The 17,859-nt window shown below is 41.9% G+C and overlaps 1 protein-coding gene across 1 annotated transcript in view; it reads left to right on the top strand.

The window, feature by feature from the left end:
* AIDA (axin interactor, dorsalization associated) overlaps positions 1 to 17,859 on the top strand; it is a 51,402-nt gene that overhangs the window by 22,051 nt on the left and 11,492 nt on the right. Inside the window, exons 3-6 of the mRNA XM_054021723.1 lie at positions 1,204 to 1,257; positions 3,764 to 3,818; positions 15,643 to 15,706; positions 16,202 to 16,308. Of these exons, the coding sequence (XP_053877698.1) occupies positions 1,204 to 1,257; positions 3,764 to 3,818; positions 15,643 to 15,706; positions 16,202 to 16,308 (280 nt within the window). The remainder of the gene's footprint in view (positions 1 to 1,203; positions 1,258 to 3,763; positions 3,819 to 15,642; positions 15,707 to 16,201; positions 16,309 to 17,859) is intronic.

The raw sequence follows: 17,859 nt of genomic DNA, 5'->3' as shown, positions 1-17,859 counted from the left end.
TCTTGTGATTTTCATCTTGCACCAAAATGCTTCTAATGGGTAGTCTTGACTATTAGTGCCTACCTGAGTGGAAGCTTCGTTCTTCCTGAAAGCTTTTATATTGTTGGCACTGAAGATTATCTGCATCATTGCTTGTAAGCCTTCTACCGTTGTCAGTTTCTCTAGCTGGCCACTTGAAAGGCCTTTATGAGAGCTGTAATATATTGAAAGACTCCTCTTTGCTGACGGTGTCTTGTCTAGGGCTCTGTCTCTCTCCTCCACAACTAGATGAACTGAGGTCTTTTAGGGATTCCACCTGCGGTGATCTCGCCACAGCATCTCGCGCATCACTTCTGTATATGAAGGGAGAAATTACAACCTACCCTTGATCAATGGCAATCTTACGTGGTTAACAAGCTTTAACTGAAGAGTTCTCTCCTATTTGGGTGAAATTGTTAACCCATTTGAAATTGTTAACAATGTTTAAGTACCCTAAAAAGTTTTACAAGACTTGCTTCGAATTCATATCGACTGCTATTCCTAGAATATGTTAGCTGTTGCAATTATATTGACCAGTATGTTGTTGTTGTTGTTGTTTTTTTTTTTTTTTGTTGTTCAAGGGAGTCCTCTTCTATTCTTCCCCACAACACACAGAGCAAAACACAGCCAAATCTATGCTTAGGTACAATAGGACCTGCTTTTGAGAGATTCTGAGCATCCACAACTTCCATTGAAGGGTGATCAGTATACATCTCTGGATCGGGTCCTCATTTAGTTTTGTAATCGAGAGGGGTGGGGATCTACAAATGGGAACAAGTAATTTCACATGCTCAAAGTAATTGATCTTATTCTCAGACATGTCCCCCATCACTCCCAGAGTAATCATCAGGTTTATAAGCAATTTATGGTGTGGGAGGCAGTGCCCCGGTCTGCAGTTCATTCACTGACACATTTGTACCGATGAGCTATGTGGAAGGAGTTCAATTGCCAATGGTTATGTAATATTGTCCATTGCACTTTCAATCTCTCTGACTTGTAAATATTGTTTCTAGATGCAAATATTAAAATAATGTTTGATATTAATATTGCTGTGCAATCAAATGTTGGGGTGTGTGAAAAAGTGTTTGTAAGCTTGTTTTAAAGAAAGCGTCTGTTTTCTTGAATGTAGTTGTATGCAGCTTTAATTGGCAAACAAATGAAATAATTTCCTTCTCTTCCTTACAGAAAACCATAGCTAAAATTGCAACATGCCTAGAATTGCGGAGTGCAGCTTTGCAGGTACAGTGACTTAATGTAGTTCCCTGCCATATCCTGTTCTGCTCTTTTTCTTTTGAGTTTTAATGAGTGTCCACCAAAAACATGGGAAGACAATTCTATATGGAAATCTGATTTGTGCAGTCAGGGAAGTGACTTTGCTTCTATTCCTCTCTGTTAAGTTTCAATGGAATGAAATGGGGAAGCAGGTAATGTGTAAGTCTTTTCAGATGTAGACATGATTTCTGGCTGACAAAGTTAGCAATCTCTTTGAATGCTGGGACTTCTACCACCAGGTAGTTGCCTGAAAGCCTCTGAATGCTTAAGGGCATTTGCGTGCAATGGGGTTTAAATGGGCACGAAACTGCAGGCTTCCTGTTTCCTGTTCCTTGTCACTTCAGATTCCTTCCACAGAAAATGACAGTGCTGGTGGTTTGCACAGAGGCTATACAGACAGGAGCAGAATAGCACTGGAGTGAACTTTACACAAGCCTAGCTGTTTTCACGCTGTCCCTGCTAGACCTCAAGGAAGCACTTCAGCAATTTTCACTCTGCATAGATTCATGTCCTCACTCCTCCTCCTCCAATGGAAGCTGTGCAGATACAAATGTTGGGGGGCAAAGGGAAGAGAGTTAACTTTAAAAATGAGATGAGGGGGACTTCTAAAAATGGGAGACGGGGTGACAGAAAATGAATTTAGGCGCTGAGCTGTGGTGTAGGTTTTATTTCTTCCATTATTCATCTAAATAAGGTCTTGTAGAAATTAATTTAAGATGTTTCTTCCTGCATTTTGACCTTGGCTTTTATTCTGTATACCTTTTCACCCCTTTTAGTAGCTAATGAGCAAGTTATTTAAAATCCCCTTCTGTTATCCTGGCTGCTTGTGAAACAATAATTAATAGTTACAGTTACAGAATACAGGTAGGGGCTGTACTTCATGATGGTTTATGGACTGTGTGTGTTAAATATGATTTGGTTTATAAGAAATTCCTCAAACTCAGTCTTGCCAGGAAAGTAGCTCTGGCCTTTGTCAAAATTACAGCAGAAAAATCTTGCTTTTAAAATTTTAAAATATAAGTTCTGTTTGCTTTTTGTGACTTTAAACATAATCTAGTGTCCAATATGTGTTAAGACTACAAGGTTTTGATTTAATTTCTGCCTGTGTTAATGCCACATACTTTTTAAGATGGCTGAAGATCTGGGAAGTCTCTTATCTACCTAATCAACAGTGAAGGCTAGCTGTATTGATATCCAAAAGAGAGCGCATCCCCACCAATTGAAGAGGAGGCAGGCTCCATGGTACACTTGACCACACAAGTCTGGGAGTCAGGAGCCCTGGGTTTTGTTCCCAGCTCTCCATTGATTTTCTGTGTTACCTTAACCTCTCTGTTCCTCAGTTTACCAGTCTGTAAACTGAGGGAAATACATACTCACCACTCAAGTGCTTTGAGATCTGTTGATGAAAAGTGCTAAGTATTTTCCTCATCCACCATTGGCTGAAGAGCCAAGTGGAAGCAGAGCTGACATTTTATTTTTCCATAGCTGCAGGGAGCTGAGGGTGAAGTGGAATCAGAAATCACTCCCACCCTCTGACCTTCTAGTGGATAAGTTCAACGAGTGCAGATCCTTTCTCCCAGTTGTTTTGTGATGCTGTCCTCCAGCCTCCAAACACTGGTGTTTCCCGACTCATCCTTTCCTGAGCTATGGCTTATGCCAAGCAAGCCACACTTCTCTAGTCAGTAACTCAGGGATTTTATAGTGTTTTAGGTTAGGGTCATGGGATTTTTCATCCATCTTCTCATTTTGGGAAGCCATACACACACTACAGTTACATTGTGGCATCCTGGCTGGGACCAAATTGGCTGGTCAGCCCTTCCCTTCTGCTGGCATGGTATCTAACCCCACTACACTAGCCTTTCTCTTGTGACATGCCCAGCCGCTGTTGACACTTGCACAGCAACAAGTGGATCCTTAAACTTGGACCCCATTTGGCCTTATGGAAGGTTTAAGAACAGTGGGTGACCTGGCATTCTGTGGGTGCTCTCCTGCAAGGTGTTGAGTATTTTCCACTCCCCTGCTGTAAGTGGAATTGAAGGTACATGCAGGAGCACTCCATACTGTGCAGGACCAAACCCCATCTGAGCCACAGTTCCTAACCCTAGACCTGATTCTTGCTTCAGAACACCTAGAGTTTGGAGGGTTTAAGACAGACCTCCCTTGTCGTCTTAGCACTCATGACTGAAAGTATAAATGAGTATAATTAGGCTGTTCTGAAATTTTCTCATTTCCAGGCTCACAATATGGAATAAACTTGTTCTCTTCAGGATCATTAAAATGACATTGAAATAATAGGGACAAAATTAATGAAAGGTTTGTACTAAAAACCCTCTCGCATAGAGACCCCATAGAGAAAACCGCTCAGAACAGATGGACAAAAGCTAGAACAACGCTGCATACCCATTCTGAAATAGTAATGGCAACAGACGGTGCATAATGAAACCTAATACTATCTTCCTTTGTAACCTCCTAGTCCACACAGTCGCAGGAGGAATTTAAGCTGGAGGATCTGAAGAAGCTAGAACCAAGTAAGTAGTATCTGACATTTTAAGTGGGTGATTTTTATAATTGCAGTGGAAAGTCTGATAGTCGCAGTAATGCTGACTGGCCTAAATGTGGGTAGACAGCAATGCTGTTAAGGTTATTCCTCCAAATGTTTGCTACCACATACATTCTTTAATAACTAGGCTTTAGTGTAGTGCTGGAAGATTTAAATATGGATGTCCTTACACTTCAGTAGTCTAGGAACTTGTCCTCCCTTGAATGGACAGTGCTCTTTAGGGTCAGTAATAGTATTATAGTACAGCAGTGGTTTTCAAACTTTTTTTTCTGGCGACACAGTTGAAGAAAATTGTTGATGCCCGCGACCCAACAGAGCTGGAGATAAGGGGTTTGGGATGCGGGAGGGGGCTCTGGGCTGGGCAGGAGTGCGGGAAGGGGTCAGGGCTCTGGGCTGGGGATGCAGGCTCTGGGATGAGGGATTTGTGGTGCAGGAGGGGGCTTTGGGTTTTGGGGGGGCTCGGAGCTGGGCAGGGGATTGGGGCATGGGCTTACCTTGGGCAGCTCCATGTCAGCGGCGCAGTGGGGGTACTAAGGCAGGCTTCCTACCTGTCCTAGCACCGCAGACCACGCTGCATCCTGGAAGTGACCAGCAGCTGGTCTGGCTCTTGTCTGCAGGCACTGCCCTCCTCAGCTCCCATTGGCTTCCCTGCCAATGGGAGTGCAGAGCCAGTGCTCGGGGTGGGGGCAGGGCATGGCCTAGGAGTCAGACCTGTTGCTGGCCACTTCCAGGGCGCAGCGCGGTGTCAGAACTGGTAGGAACTAGCCTGCCTTAGCTGGGCAGCACCGCTGATGGGACTTTTAATGGCCCGGTCAGTGGTGCTGACCAGCGCCGCTGCGACCCAGTTCCTTACATTCTGCGGCCCAGTACTGGGTCACAACCCGCAGTCTGAAAACCACTGCAGTATAGAATACATGTATTTTAAAAATTCTACACTGCTTAGTTGAATCTTCAACCTGTATGTATCTTTTTGAACATTATTGTATTTGAATTGTAAGTTCAGTGGGGTAGCAAACATGTCTTTCTCTGTACTGTGCCAAGTACACCGGGCCTCAGCAAATGATTCAGAATATATTCTGATACCAAATTAACTATTACCCAACACACTGATGGTATTGTTGTAATGATGTCAAATCCTGCTGAGGAAAATAGAAGGAAGATAAACTCTGGCAAGTCAAATGTAAAAGTATAGTTAGGCAAGCCTAGTTGCTCTTCAAATTCTAACAGCAAACTTTTTTTAAGCACCTCAGAAGCAGGAAGCCTGCCAAACAATCAGTGGGGCCACTGGACGATCGAGGTGCTAAAGGAGCGCTCAAGGAAAACAAGTCTGTTGTAAAGAAGCTAAATGAATTCTTTAGACTGGTCTTCTCTGTAGTGGATGTGAGGGAGATTCCCACACCTGAGACGTTCTTTTTAGGTGGCATATCTGAGGAACTGTCCTAGATTGAAGTGTCAGTTGAGGGGGTTTTAGAATTAATTTATCAATTTAACAGTAATAAGACACCAGAACTTTATGATATTCAACCAAGGATTCTGAAGGACCTCAGATATGAAATTGCAGAACTATCGATTAAATCAGCCTCTGTACTAGTTGACTGGTGGTTAGCTAATGCTCCAGAGGTGATCCTGGTAAGTACAGGTCAGGAAATCTAACTTCTTTACTATAGTTACAGTTTACCTGGTAATAAACAGAATTATCAGACACCTAAATGAACACTATGTTGGGGAAGAGTCAACACAACTTTTGTAAAGGGAAAACATGTCTCACTAATCTAGTAGAATTCTTTGAGGGGGTCGTCAAACATGCACAAGCATGAACTTGTTGATATAATGTACTTGGACTTTCAGAAAGCCTTTGAGAAGGTCCCTCACCAAAGGCTCTTAAGCAAAGTGGGCCATCATAGAGTAAGAGGGAAGGTCCTCTCATGGATCAGTAATTGGTTAAAATATAGGAAACAAAGAGTAGGAATAAATGGTCAGTTTTCAGAAGGAAGAGAGGTAAATAGTGGGATCCCTCAAAGATCTGTACTGGTACCAGTGGTGTTCAATGTGTTCGTAAATATTCTGAAAAAAAGGGATAAACAGTGAGGAGACTAAGTTTGCAGATGATACAAAATTACTCAAGACAGTTAAGTCCGAAGCCGAATGTGAAGATTTACAGAGATCTCTCAAAAAATGGACGATAGGTCAACAAAATGGAAGATGCAATGTTGATAAATGCAAAGTAATGCAGGTTGAAAAACATAATTCCAACAATATATACATACCAAATGATGGGGTCTAAATTAGCTGTTACCACTCAAGAAAGAGATCATGGAATCATTGTGGATAGTTCTCTGAAAACATCCACTCAATGTGCAATGTGCAAAAAAGCTAACCGAATTTTAGGAAACATTAGGAAAGGGGTAGATAATACGACAGAAAATATCCTAATGCCGCCATATAAATCCATTGTACACCTACCCCTTGAATACTGCATGCAGTTCTGGTTGCCCCATCTCAAAAAAGATATGTAAAAATTGGAAAAAGTACAGAGTAAGGGGTATGGAAAAGCTTCCGTATGAGGAGAGATTAAAAAGACTGAGACTGTTCAACTTAGATGACTAAGCAGGGATATGTAGAGGTCTATAAAATCATGAACAGTGTGGAGAAGGTGAATAAGGAAGTTTAATTTAGCTCGTCACATAACACAAGAACCAGGGATCACCCAATGAAATAAAGTCAGCAGGTTTAAAACAAACATAAGGAAGTATTTCTTCACACAGGGAACAGACCACTCATGGAAATCATTGCCATGTGGCAGTGTGAAGGCCAAAAGTATAAATGAGTTCCAAAAAGAATTAGATAAGTTAATGGAGGACAGGTCCATCAGTGGTTGTTAGCCAAAATGGGATGTAACCACATGCTCTAGTGTCCTTAAATCTCTTGACCATCAGGCTTGGACTGAATGGTAGGATGTATCCACTCGATAAATTGCCTGTTCTGTCCTTTCCTTCTGAAGCATCTGGCACGGGCCAAAGTCGGAAGACAGGATACTGTGCTAGATGGACCATTGGTCTGACCCAGTATGGCCATGCCTATGTTCTTATGATGTCAGGTAAATCTCAAACCCTTATGTCCTTAGTCTAATTCAGTAATGACCTGGATCAAACGTTGATATCTCTCAATTCAGAAGTCATTTTTCCATTTCAGAAATAAGCCAAATTTGTGTGCTCCATTCTCCCTCTGGTAATATTAGCTATTGACTTAACACCATATATGTCTTTGAAGTCACAGGATCTGCAGCCATGCAAAGTACCAGGAATATCTACAAGATTGTCAGCTTCTAACACTTCCTTCATAAACAAATACATATTTCCTTTTCCCCAAAAGAGCGAAAACTAGCAAGACCAGGCCACTTACTCTAACATGCCTCTCAGTCATATCTCCTACTGGACCGATCTGATATTTCATTATTATCATGTGATGTCATTGGCATGAGACTAAGCCAAGGTGGTACATTGTCACATGGTTGTCTGACGTTCTGCTCAGCTGTCAGACTGTGCATCACTTGAATTATTGCTTTGGCCAGCCAAAGAACCTTTTCATACTTTCGCTGATGAAAATATGTAGTCTGGATATTTCAGGGTGTTTCCTTGAGACCAAGAAAGGTATAAAAGCATGTTTTCCTACTGAGGAGAAACAGCAATTTCTCTCTATTCTATGACCCCCATTCCTGTAGTGTGTGAGCACCTCAGAATCTTTAATGTGTTTGTCCTTGCAACACCACTGTGAGACAAGGAAAGAGATTTGGGTGTTGCCCTGCTCAGCGTTAAGGTGCCAAAATCTCTTTTGAAAAGTGACATAGGTGTCTAAGTGACTTGCCCAAGGCCATGTATGGGCTGTTTAAGTCTGTGGCAGAGCAGGGAATTGAACCCAGGTCTCAAGTCCTGGCCAAAGGCCTTAATCACTGGGCCATCCTGCCTCCATCTCTCTGCACACAATTTGCAGCAGTCACAATGCATTTGAAGTTCCTGTACTTCGGTGGAGATAGGTTATTAAGACCTTAATTGAGAAAAGCATCCTTACTGAGGAATACTTAAGTACTTAAGCATGTGCTTAAAGTTATGCTTTAAAGAGCTTTCCTGAATTGGGGCCTAAATGCCATTCTTAGAAATGGAAAGCCATATTTGGATCTCTGATACTCCACCTCCCCTGTCTGGCATCCTGGCATCCACAACAGTAGATTTGGGATTAGACTGTGGTCTGAAATATATATTTCTCCCAGCTATTTACAAAAATAATAAATGTTTCATCAACTACTGATTATAACCTCCATTGTACTTTTTGAGTCTGTAGCAGGCTGTAGTCCTTCAGGCAGCTTCTCTGAGGTGGCCCCTTTAAATTGCCTTCAGCTGGTTCCACCCAGGCAGCCTTTCAAAAAAACAAACTGAAAACAAACCTTCATAGCAAAAGTCCTTTCCTCCCAGGCATCTCTGTTGGGTGCAGTCTTCCAGCCTTGCTCTGCCACTTGGAGGCTCGGTCACACCACCTCTGTCCCTTCTCCCCTGGGTGGGAAGAGTCAGCAGACAGACAGTCCTTCCCTGAGTGTGTCCTTGTGTAAGGAAAGAGGCAGGTTATATGTTGACCTCTTGCAAAATTTATCCTGGGTGGGCCGAGAGAGGGGAGCTTTGTCTGACCCTATGCTGCAAGGCTCCCCATCCTGAGCCTGTAAAGAACAATAGCCTGGGTTTTCCCAGACATTATCACCCCAGGACCACATCCTCTTCTGTCACCTTCCTCTGCCATTTCCTAGGCCCTCCTCTGCTTCAGAATTCCTGGAACAGGGTATCCTGGCCTCTCAGACTTCCCCCTCTGGCCTTAAAGGAAAAGTATTTTCCCTTCAAGTCTTTCGTTGTCAGTGTGATCATTTGTGAAGTTAGTGTATTAATATTTTGTTTAGCTTTCTGCTCAACATATTCTATAAATGAGAAGCTCTCAAAGTGAGGGATGGGTCCTGGGGGGGAGGGAAGCACGGAATGTATTTTGGGAAGAATACATGAGGAGCTTCAGGGGAGGGGAGGAGAGGGGAGGGGAACGTACTGTTCACATTTTACGTACAGCAATGAATGAGCAAAGCTGATTCCTCCAGACGTATCAGGTCCTCAGATAGTGCTGTGCATTTGACTCTAGAAGGCACTATGTGTTTTGATGGATTTCTGTTAAGCTTGCATAGCATTATACAAAGTTGTTGCCATCTGTACGTTAATCCATTTGCTATGATGCGATCTGCACATTTAATTGTAAGCATGGACCAAAAGTGAGGTTTTCAAACGCATTCAGCATTGGCAAATAGTTAGACCAATGCTGAATGTCTCTGAAAATCCCCTCCTCAGCATTCTACAATGGTCCAAAAGAATGCTGTGTAAAAGATTTATAGTGGAATTTTCAAAATTACACCTCTACCCCGATATAACGCGACCCGATATAACACGAATTCGGATATAACGAGGTAAAGCAGCGCTCCGGGGGGGCAAGGCTGCGCACTCTGGCGGATCAAAGCAAGTTCGGTATAACGCGGTTTCAGCTATAACACGGTAAGATATTTTTTGGCTCCCGAGGACAGCGTTATATCGAGGTAGAGGTGTACCTGTTAGGAAAATAAATCCATTGACTTTCAATGGGCTATGTGTTCCTAACTTCCTTGGATGCTTTCAAAAATCCCACCATTAGTGGGTGTGTGACACAGCTGATGTAAATCAGTATAGCTCAAATCAATGGAGCAACATTAGGTAAGAATCTCACCTGAAATGTAGAATAGAAGTCACTTAGTAATTTAACTTAAAGATAGACAATATTGTGGTATCTTGTTAAAAAGGCTCTGTCATGAGAAACATGTTTAAGATATTAAATTACATATTTTGCCCGTGAAGACATATGCTGTTTCTAACTTTAATTCAGTTATTTTACTTACATTTTACTCATATAGCATAGTACTTTACAATATCTGAAATTGTGATCCTGTCAGAGCTATAATTTTTTTCTATTTACAACTGATAACTGTTGTCTGTCCTCCAGTGGCAGTAGAGGTGAATTACTAAATAATTCTTTCAGAGTGTTGTGTATTCATAGTAACAAGTCTGTTTCTCTCTGAGAACAGCGAAGAATCTAATGCTGCTTATACATGAAAAATTAAGTGTAAACATTTTTATTTATTTATTTATTTTGGATACTAGGTTAATATAAAAGTCTGATCTAGTTTCTTTCTGTCGTTAGGCTGTGTTCCCTCTTGCAATTCACTAAGCTTGGATGGTTTCACTTTCAGTGTCTCATACACATTACTGCTTAGCTATGTTTTCCAGCACTGTAAGGGAATTTTGAAATTCATAAAATCCTCTTCTGTTCCTCGCCCAAACTGTCTGTACTGTTTGTGTACTGTTAAAAACTGCTTTCCTCCCAAGAAGCAATAGCTATATCTCCTTTATTGACCTTTCAGGGATTAAGGCACTGGAGTGAGGCTCCAGAGATCTAGGTACACTTCTCAGCCTGCCATAGATTCCCTGTGGGACTGTGGGTAAATCTATTAATCTCACTGTGCCTCAGTTCCTTATCTGAAAAATGGTGATACCCACTTTACTCACAAAGATGAGTGAGTTAGGATGAATTCATTAGTGTTTGAGGTACTCAGCTACTGTGATTATGAGGGGGTTATCCTCATCTAGGTAGATAATATCTGTAAAGTGATAAGAGTCTCAGATTAAATATACAAAATCCATATTATTTTTTCCATTGAACATTTAAGAGTATTAAACAATTAACAGGTTTTGCAAAAATTTTATACTACAAAACTTAGTTCTGGGCCTAAGCTTAGGTATATAATGTTTTTAAAGTGGCCTCTGCTGTTAGTATTGAAAGCAAAATGTTTGGGGGTTTTTAATAGTTCAGTACCAGACCTCCTAAAAAAGGCTGGAACAATACTAGCCCTAATTTTCAAATGGGCAAGTCCTCAGCGATTGTAGAATATCCCTTTTTAAAAGAATTCCAGGCAAATATGAATCATTACAGAAGAACCTCACTCACTTACATCAGTGACTGGGAAACTGGTTGTAAATGGTTGGTTGAATTTTCAAATTGGTGAATAAGTGAGCAGACTTCAAGAAGAGAGGCTAATGTGTCATAGAAGGTACTTTTGGTCACTTACAGTAACACTCGTTGGATACTTTATAAAATACTTACTAATAAAGTGTTCTGTAGTACATTTGGTAAAAATAATGGTCTTTGTAATACAAGCCCTCCCTACAGTCCTCTGTTATGTAAATCTAAGCTGGGAAGTGGAGAATGTCTCACTTTCCATATTACAAGTCATATAGATTAGTGAGGTTTTTTTCTGTAGCAAAAATTGTAAGGGAAAGATTTTTATATGCTGTGCTCTGTAACGTACATACATTTGAGAGGATATACCCTCAGATGCTTTCAGGTATCATATGGCAAAGTTAATGACTAAAAGATGTACTTGCAATGGACTGGGAGCCTGACTCCTCTATGCTAAACAGCCATCATCAGGCTTTCGTCTTTGAAAAGGAAGGATACCACATCCATTGCTAATTTAGATGCATTTTGGGTGATAGGGGGATTTTCCACACACTGCTTTGATGATGATCCAGGCCAACAAAAGTTAATGGATAATTATAGGTGATGCAGATAGTAATGTCTATAGTTAAGGAAGCCTAATGGTTTTCCATCATCAGACTTTTTCTGTTGCTTTATAATTTTGTCAGACTTAAACCATTAGGGCTGAAATTCTCCATGCTATGTGTCTGAATTTTTTTTTTTTTTTTTTTTTAAGGAAATTTCTGCTAACACAGTTAAAGTTCTCAGCAACATTGGCTACTGGGAGCACATCAAACTTGTTCTTTCTTACGGTTTTGTACTGCCACTCATTACCATAGTATTTGAGACCCTCCCACGTAAAATCAATAGAAAGAATAAAGTATCTAGTGGACATCATGGAGTCACTGGGGTAGAACTTTTTGGTGGGGGCAAAGAGGCAGTTGGGAAGTTTGTAGGGATTTGAAAATAAAAGGGGTATTCAAAGTGAGTATCACATATGGTCAGTGCTTAATTTGTTATGAAAGATGTGCCGGGGCTCAAGCAATTGTTTTGCATTCATAACTGATGCAGTGCTAGAGGTGCTGGAGCTATGAACTGCCAAGTCCAGAGGTGCTAGGGCCCAGCCCTAGCGAGCCCTGCCACAAATTAAGCACTGCATATGGTGGAAAGGCTTTCTCAAAGAAGAAGGCTTTGCACCACTTTCTAAAGAGGGTCAGACTTGGGATTCACTGGGTCTCCTCTGGAAGGTTGTCCCAGAGCTAGGTCCCCTTCATAGAGAATGCTTCTCTGAACTCTCATGATTCATCCTGGTCTTAGTGATCTGAACGCTCCTGGAGGAGCGCAGCTGTCATGGGGGTTCACAGATCAAAGTTCGGTCATTGATGTAGCTGGGCCTTGATCCATTCATTGCCTTGAAAATTAGGACTGAGGCCCTAAACTGACATTGGATGCCAACTGGGAGCCAGGGCAGGGAGCTTAGTTCAAGCATGATGTGCTTACGGAAGCCTGAGTCATGGAGAATGGGGGCAGCTGCATTCTGTACCAGATGGATGCTGTGAGTCAGTTTCACATTCAGCTTCAGATAAAATGATTTACAGTAATCCAGCTTGAGCCAGCTGCTCTTCAGCCAAGAGTTAATTTCCTGTAGGCAATCTGACATTTTAGAAGTGGTAGTGGCTGCATCAGTGAATGCCAGAGAATGTCAAATCAAGTTCAAGGTTTCAGTCCTTATCTTCAAGGCTTTAGTGGCCTGGGCCCAGGGTATCTAAAATATCACCTAAAGATCCAGGATACAGACTCTGGTCATCAGCTCTTATCTTTGGTACAGTGGAACTTCCTACCATAAGAATTAAGCTCACTTCCAGGAGATGGAGCTTTCCTGGGGGATGGAGACTGTGGCGTGAACTCCAGGAGCTAAGCACCATGACACACCTCACCACCTTCCACTCTAAGGTGAAAGGTGCACTTTGATCTAGTCTTCTCTAGTAAATCCATAGCAATTCGTGCATTTAAAAAAAATTCCCCAAATCAAAACGCTCCCCTGCAGCCACACTTCTCTTCCTGGGAGGAGGATGAGAGAATGCATGAACAACACACACAACAGATGTTAATTATGTTGCTGAAGGCATTCAGATACTGTGGTGAATAGGTTCTTCTACTGTGATTATGTAGAATAGTGTAGGTTGGAGAAAAATGTTATGCCAGAGTAAAATTCTTACAGCTGTTTAGTTGGGAAACTGTTTCTTCCATTCTTTGGTTGGTGAAGGGATGTTACCCTGGTGTCAGAGATGTGCCCTCTGTGGCTCCCTTGAAAATTTATCCAAATCTGGGCAAGTTATGAGCTTCTGAAATCTTGGAGTTAGCACATGCTCATTAGACTTATTGGAATTTGGCAGCTAAGTTCTCTGAAGATTTGGTCTGTACTCTGGGCCTTCTCCATCCTCTCACCATTCATATGTCATATCGCCACATGTGCCATCCACTCAGAAGGACCAAGCAGGACATTCCTGGCATTTTTCTCCCCACAGCCACAGGCTGATGTGGTATCAGGCAAAAGAGCTGAGAGCAGGAGCCATCCTGCCTGTGCTCCCTCCTACCAGTATCCAGGCAGCATGGAGGAGGAAGCTGCCTGACCCTGATCAAATGATATGTTGTGGATGATGGGCACAGGAACTCAGCAGGGGCAGCAGCTGGGGAGTGGGTGTGGAGGAAGGGAACTGGGGATGTAGTAAGGGGTTTTCTGGGTATCTATCTTGAGATACCTGGGGTCTGATTGCAGACCTGCTGAGTAGTCATAGCTGCAAATGAGGTCAATGGGAGCTGTGTTCTGGACATATAAAGTGTGTTAAAATGCCAAATGCTCTTAAAAATCAAGCCCTAGGTTTCTCAAATTGGTTTTAAGTTCTGTGCTTCAGTTGCCCAAGTGTAAAATTGGTATAATAAATACCACCTCACAGGGGTGTTGTGAAGATTAAATCATTGATATTTATGAAGAACAAAGATGTGACAAAAACATCATAGAAAACCCCATGAGTAATTAATAGTTCTTTATTTACTGTAGGGTTTGGATGCTGTGCACAGTGACAGATAGGGATAAAAAGTATTGACTAGCTACCCTTTCCATGAGCACCATCCATTCTGTGCACAGAATGAGGCAGGGGTGCTGTGGAAGGAAATAGTATGTGGCCATGTAAGTAAAGACCGTATCATAATGTATACGGTCACAAGGCAAGGCTTCTCCCCAGCTTCCGAAGGATTCACTGCCACTCCCACAGTCCGAGTTTTTTCATATTTAACCAGTCTACCAGAAAACAATTCCTCAGCTCATCCTTCACATCTCTGGTCTCACTGCCTTCTCTCTCAGAGGACTCTGGCAGCCCTGCTGCTCCTGCTTTGTAACTCTCAGCCAGTCCTCCCTCACTGGAATTCCCTCTGTAGTCCCAGGTGCTGCCCCACCCTCTTAAGTGACCAAATGCTTGACACACGGGAGGTGGACCTACTTCAGTTACAAGGGCTGGTTACTCTGTGACCTGTACAGTCAAGCAGGCCAAACTAAGGTTGCATATGCAACCGTAACTCTGGCACCTCCCAATTTTTGAGTGCTTGACTTTACAACCTTAACATAGTTTTTTGGCTGGAATGTAGATTTAGGGGGAGAATTTCAGAAGCACAAAGAGCAGTTAGGCACCCAAGACCCATGGGGAGTCATTAGCTGTTAGGCACCTAACTGCCATTTGTGCCTTTGAAACTGACTTGGCTGGCTCTTGAACTGGACCCCCGCCATACAAACTGACAGATTTAAATTGGGGAGTTTCATCTGGGTTTTCTGTTGATAATATTGGAGGGTGGGTGATGAAGGGAGGTAGGTCCCCAGTTGAGGTGCTTCTGAAAATCCCACTTTCAGTTTTTGAATCCACTGATTTAAAAAAAATGCATGTGAGAGAGAGAATAAGACCCCCATAATTGAAATGGGTAAGTTTCTTGTACTAAGCGCAGAGCTGCAAATTTGCTGCTACTTTCCTGGGAGCAGCTACAGGCTTCAGTATCCACTGGTTTCCTAAGGATGTCATATTAATCTTTGTTCTGCTTTCAATTTTCCTGGCTCTTCATGTTAGCCTGCCTCGCATGCCTACATGGGTTAGCAAGTCTCAACCATATTACACTTCAACAGCAGTATAGTAAGACTTTAATATAGTACCTGTTCTAGATGTACTTAATCTATATTTGCTATAAATGTACCCTAGGTGTTTATTAAGGAATGTCAGTTCTGGGGAATTGTCAATCTGATTGGAGCTGATGCCTGTAATGTTAACATTCCTTTTGAGAACTCCTGCCAAGTATTGCCAGTACCAAGGTTATTGTCCCTGGATTGCTCCCACTACACTTAGGCCCATTGTTTCTCTTCATACTCCTTTTGTTATGAACATGGCTTTGCTGACAATGTAAATGTGGCTAAACCCTCGCCTTTCTGGGTAGCTGTATCATTTTGAGCTAAGCTATTACGTGGAAGTGACCATTATTGTGATGATGTAATTCTAGTTGTACTGTCACTGGCTCTTTGGTGCATTTTGATGTATCTGTCACAAATGCACCATGATAATGGACACAGCACTATTAAGTTGTGCAGGGTGTTTTTTTTGGGGGGGCGGGGAGGTAAACTTGGTTTTCTTAGCAAATAAAGTCTGCTTTTTTTTTCTTTATAGTCTTAAAGAATATCCTCACCTATAATAAAGAATTCCCCTTTGATGTTCAGCCTGTCCCACTCAGGTAAGGAAAATTGTGGATTTGTACATGTAAAAACTGAATTGGTATGAAAGGCAGCATTGTCTAGTAGTTAGAGCAAAAAAGTGGGCGGCATGAACTCCTTGGAACACATACTTGCTATGTTGCCTTGGTAAGACAATTTTTTTAAAAGCAGCCTCTAATTTTGGGGTACCTAAACTGTAGATGCCCATAGCCTTTTTTCGTGCCTCAGATTTGCTAAACATTCAATGTCACTTGAAATTAGTGGAAAAATCAGGCCCTTGGTATCCAAATTAGAGTCCACTGAAATTTGGCCCATAATCTCTGTCTGTCTAATTTGATTGCTAGCTTTGCAGGCTCAATTTGGTTAGTGCGTATAGCATTCAGATGATCAAAAGTACTAAGTGTGTTTTGGGACAATGTGTTTGTTCTGCACTAAACCTGGGGATGGTGACTTTTTTTCCATTGATAAACTTTATTTTAAGACAAGTCACTAGGTTTTATGTGTTTGTCTTACAGGAAGATTTTAGCACCTGGAGAAGAGGAGAACTTGGAATTTGAGGAAGATGATGAGGAAGGTGGAGCTGGAGCAGGGTCTCCAGATTCTTTTCCTGCTAGAGTTCCAGGTAGGGTGACCAGCTTCATCATCTGAAATATTTCATACACCAAGGCAGGGGCATGAGACTTGTTTAGAAGCTGTTATAAGGGGAAGCCATTTCCAGTCACTCCTGGATCACCTTCAACAGTACTTCTCGAATGGTTAGACACGAAAGCAATAAATATCTCATAGGAATCTTGGACTAGCAGCTGAACCAGATGGAGTTAATCAGTGAGAGCAATATTCCTCCCTTCAGTGAGGAGATGGAAATTATAGCTGGGTATTTTCTGTCTAGCTCTCATGGTGCATCATTTGTGTGAGAGACTAGTTTGAATTAAACCATTGTGGGGGTGTTGCTTTGGTTTTGCTATCCAAAGGATAAATCACTATCCATATGGAAGCAGGTGGAGCAGTTGATATATCAACAGGTCCTAGTGGGGACACAGCTTGTTAATTACATTTTTGTCTGCTGAAGATTCATGGGGATAAGAGAGTGGAAAATTAGAATCAGAGGGATGTTGTTCTCCTTATTGTTTCTCATTTCTTCAGAGCAAATTACCAAATTTAAGTTCTGGGAAGGGGGAAAAATTTTGGTACTAGAATTGTAGGCAGCATAATTGGGGCAGGGACTCTCTTCATCTGTGCAGATAGTGCCAAGCATGATAGGTCCCTGATATTGATTTATTTGGGCCTCTGGATGCCACTAGAATATAAATGATTCATATATGCAATTGCTGATTTTAGTGTAAGTATGAAAGCTTAATGCCAGTGTGCAGACTACACACGACTAGCTTTGTGGTACAGTATATAACTGCAATTTCTGAATGCTGTGTCTTGCTGTACATCTGTTATCATGAGAAACTGTAAATATGAGTTCTGTCAGTTTCAAACAAGCATCTCCCAGGGTATTGCTTTTGTCTTCCCCTCTGTGTGGCTGTATGTCTGTGTTGTGTTTGTTGTTTGTCACTTCTGAAGCTCTATTAATGAGAAGTAGTTGAAGATATCCTTAGTGAATCTAAGGATTAAATTCTACACATAGTAAGGGGACTTCTTTTGTAGCCAAATGATCTTACCTTAGTAAGAAGCAAAATGTCCACAGTGGTTTGGGGTAGAGGGAGATGCTTAAATAAAACAGGATGTCTAACATTCAACACACTGGCTACTTAGAATACTTAAAGTAGGTAAAGAGCTGGAAGGGGCCCTGGGCAACTGGGCGAAATGTGCAACTCTATTGCATTTAGGTCACCTGTTTTGAGTCCTGCCCATATTGGCAGCAGTTGAAAGATACCACCATTTAGTGAGTGATGCTCACTAAGAATTGAGCTGAGGCCTCCAGTTCAATTCACAGGTGTTTCCAGTGCAAAACTACCACAATTAAAAATACACCTCCCAGTGATGCACCTGTTCTGAGGGTAATTAGAGCTCTGAACCCACCACCTCTTAAAGAAGCGTTCAGTTCATATGAACAGAACACAGCTCTGTTCTGAAAAGTAATGAGGTACAAATGGTACCTCCTTACTTAGCAGATGTGCTCCTGGGGTGTGGTCATATCTGCTGATTGTTGTTACAGAAATGTGTT

The sequence above is a fragment of the Malaclemys terrapin genome, chromosome 3 (assembly GCF_027887155.1).
Source record: "Malaclemys terrapin pileata isolate rMalTer1 chromosome 3, rMalTer1.hap1, whole genome shotgun sequence".
NCBI classification, from domain to species: Eukaryota; Metazoa; Chordata; order Testudines; family Emydidae; genus Malaclemys; species Malaclemys terrapin.
The sequence above is the reverse complement of the archived record's forward strand: the minus strand, read 5'-3'. Positions and strand labels throughout refer to the sequence as shown.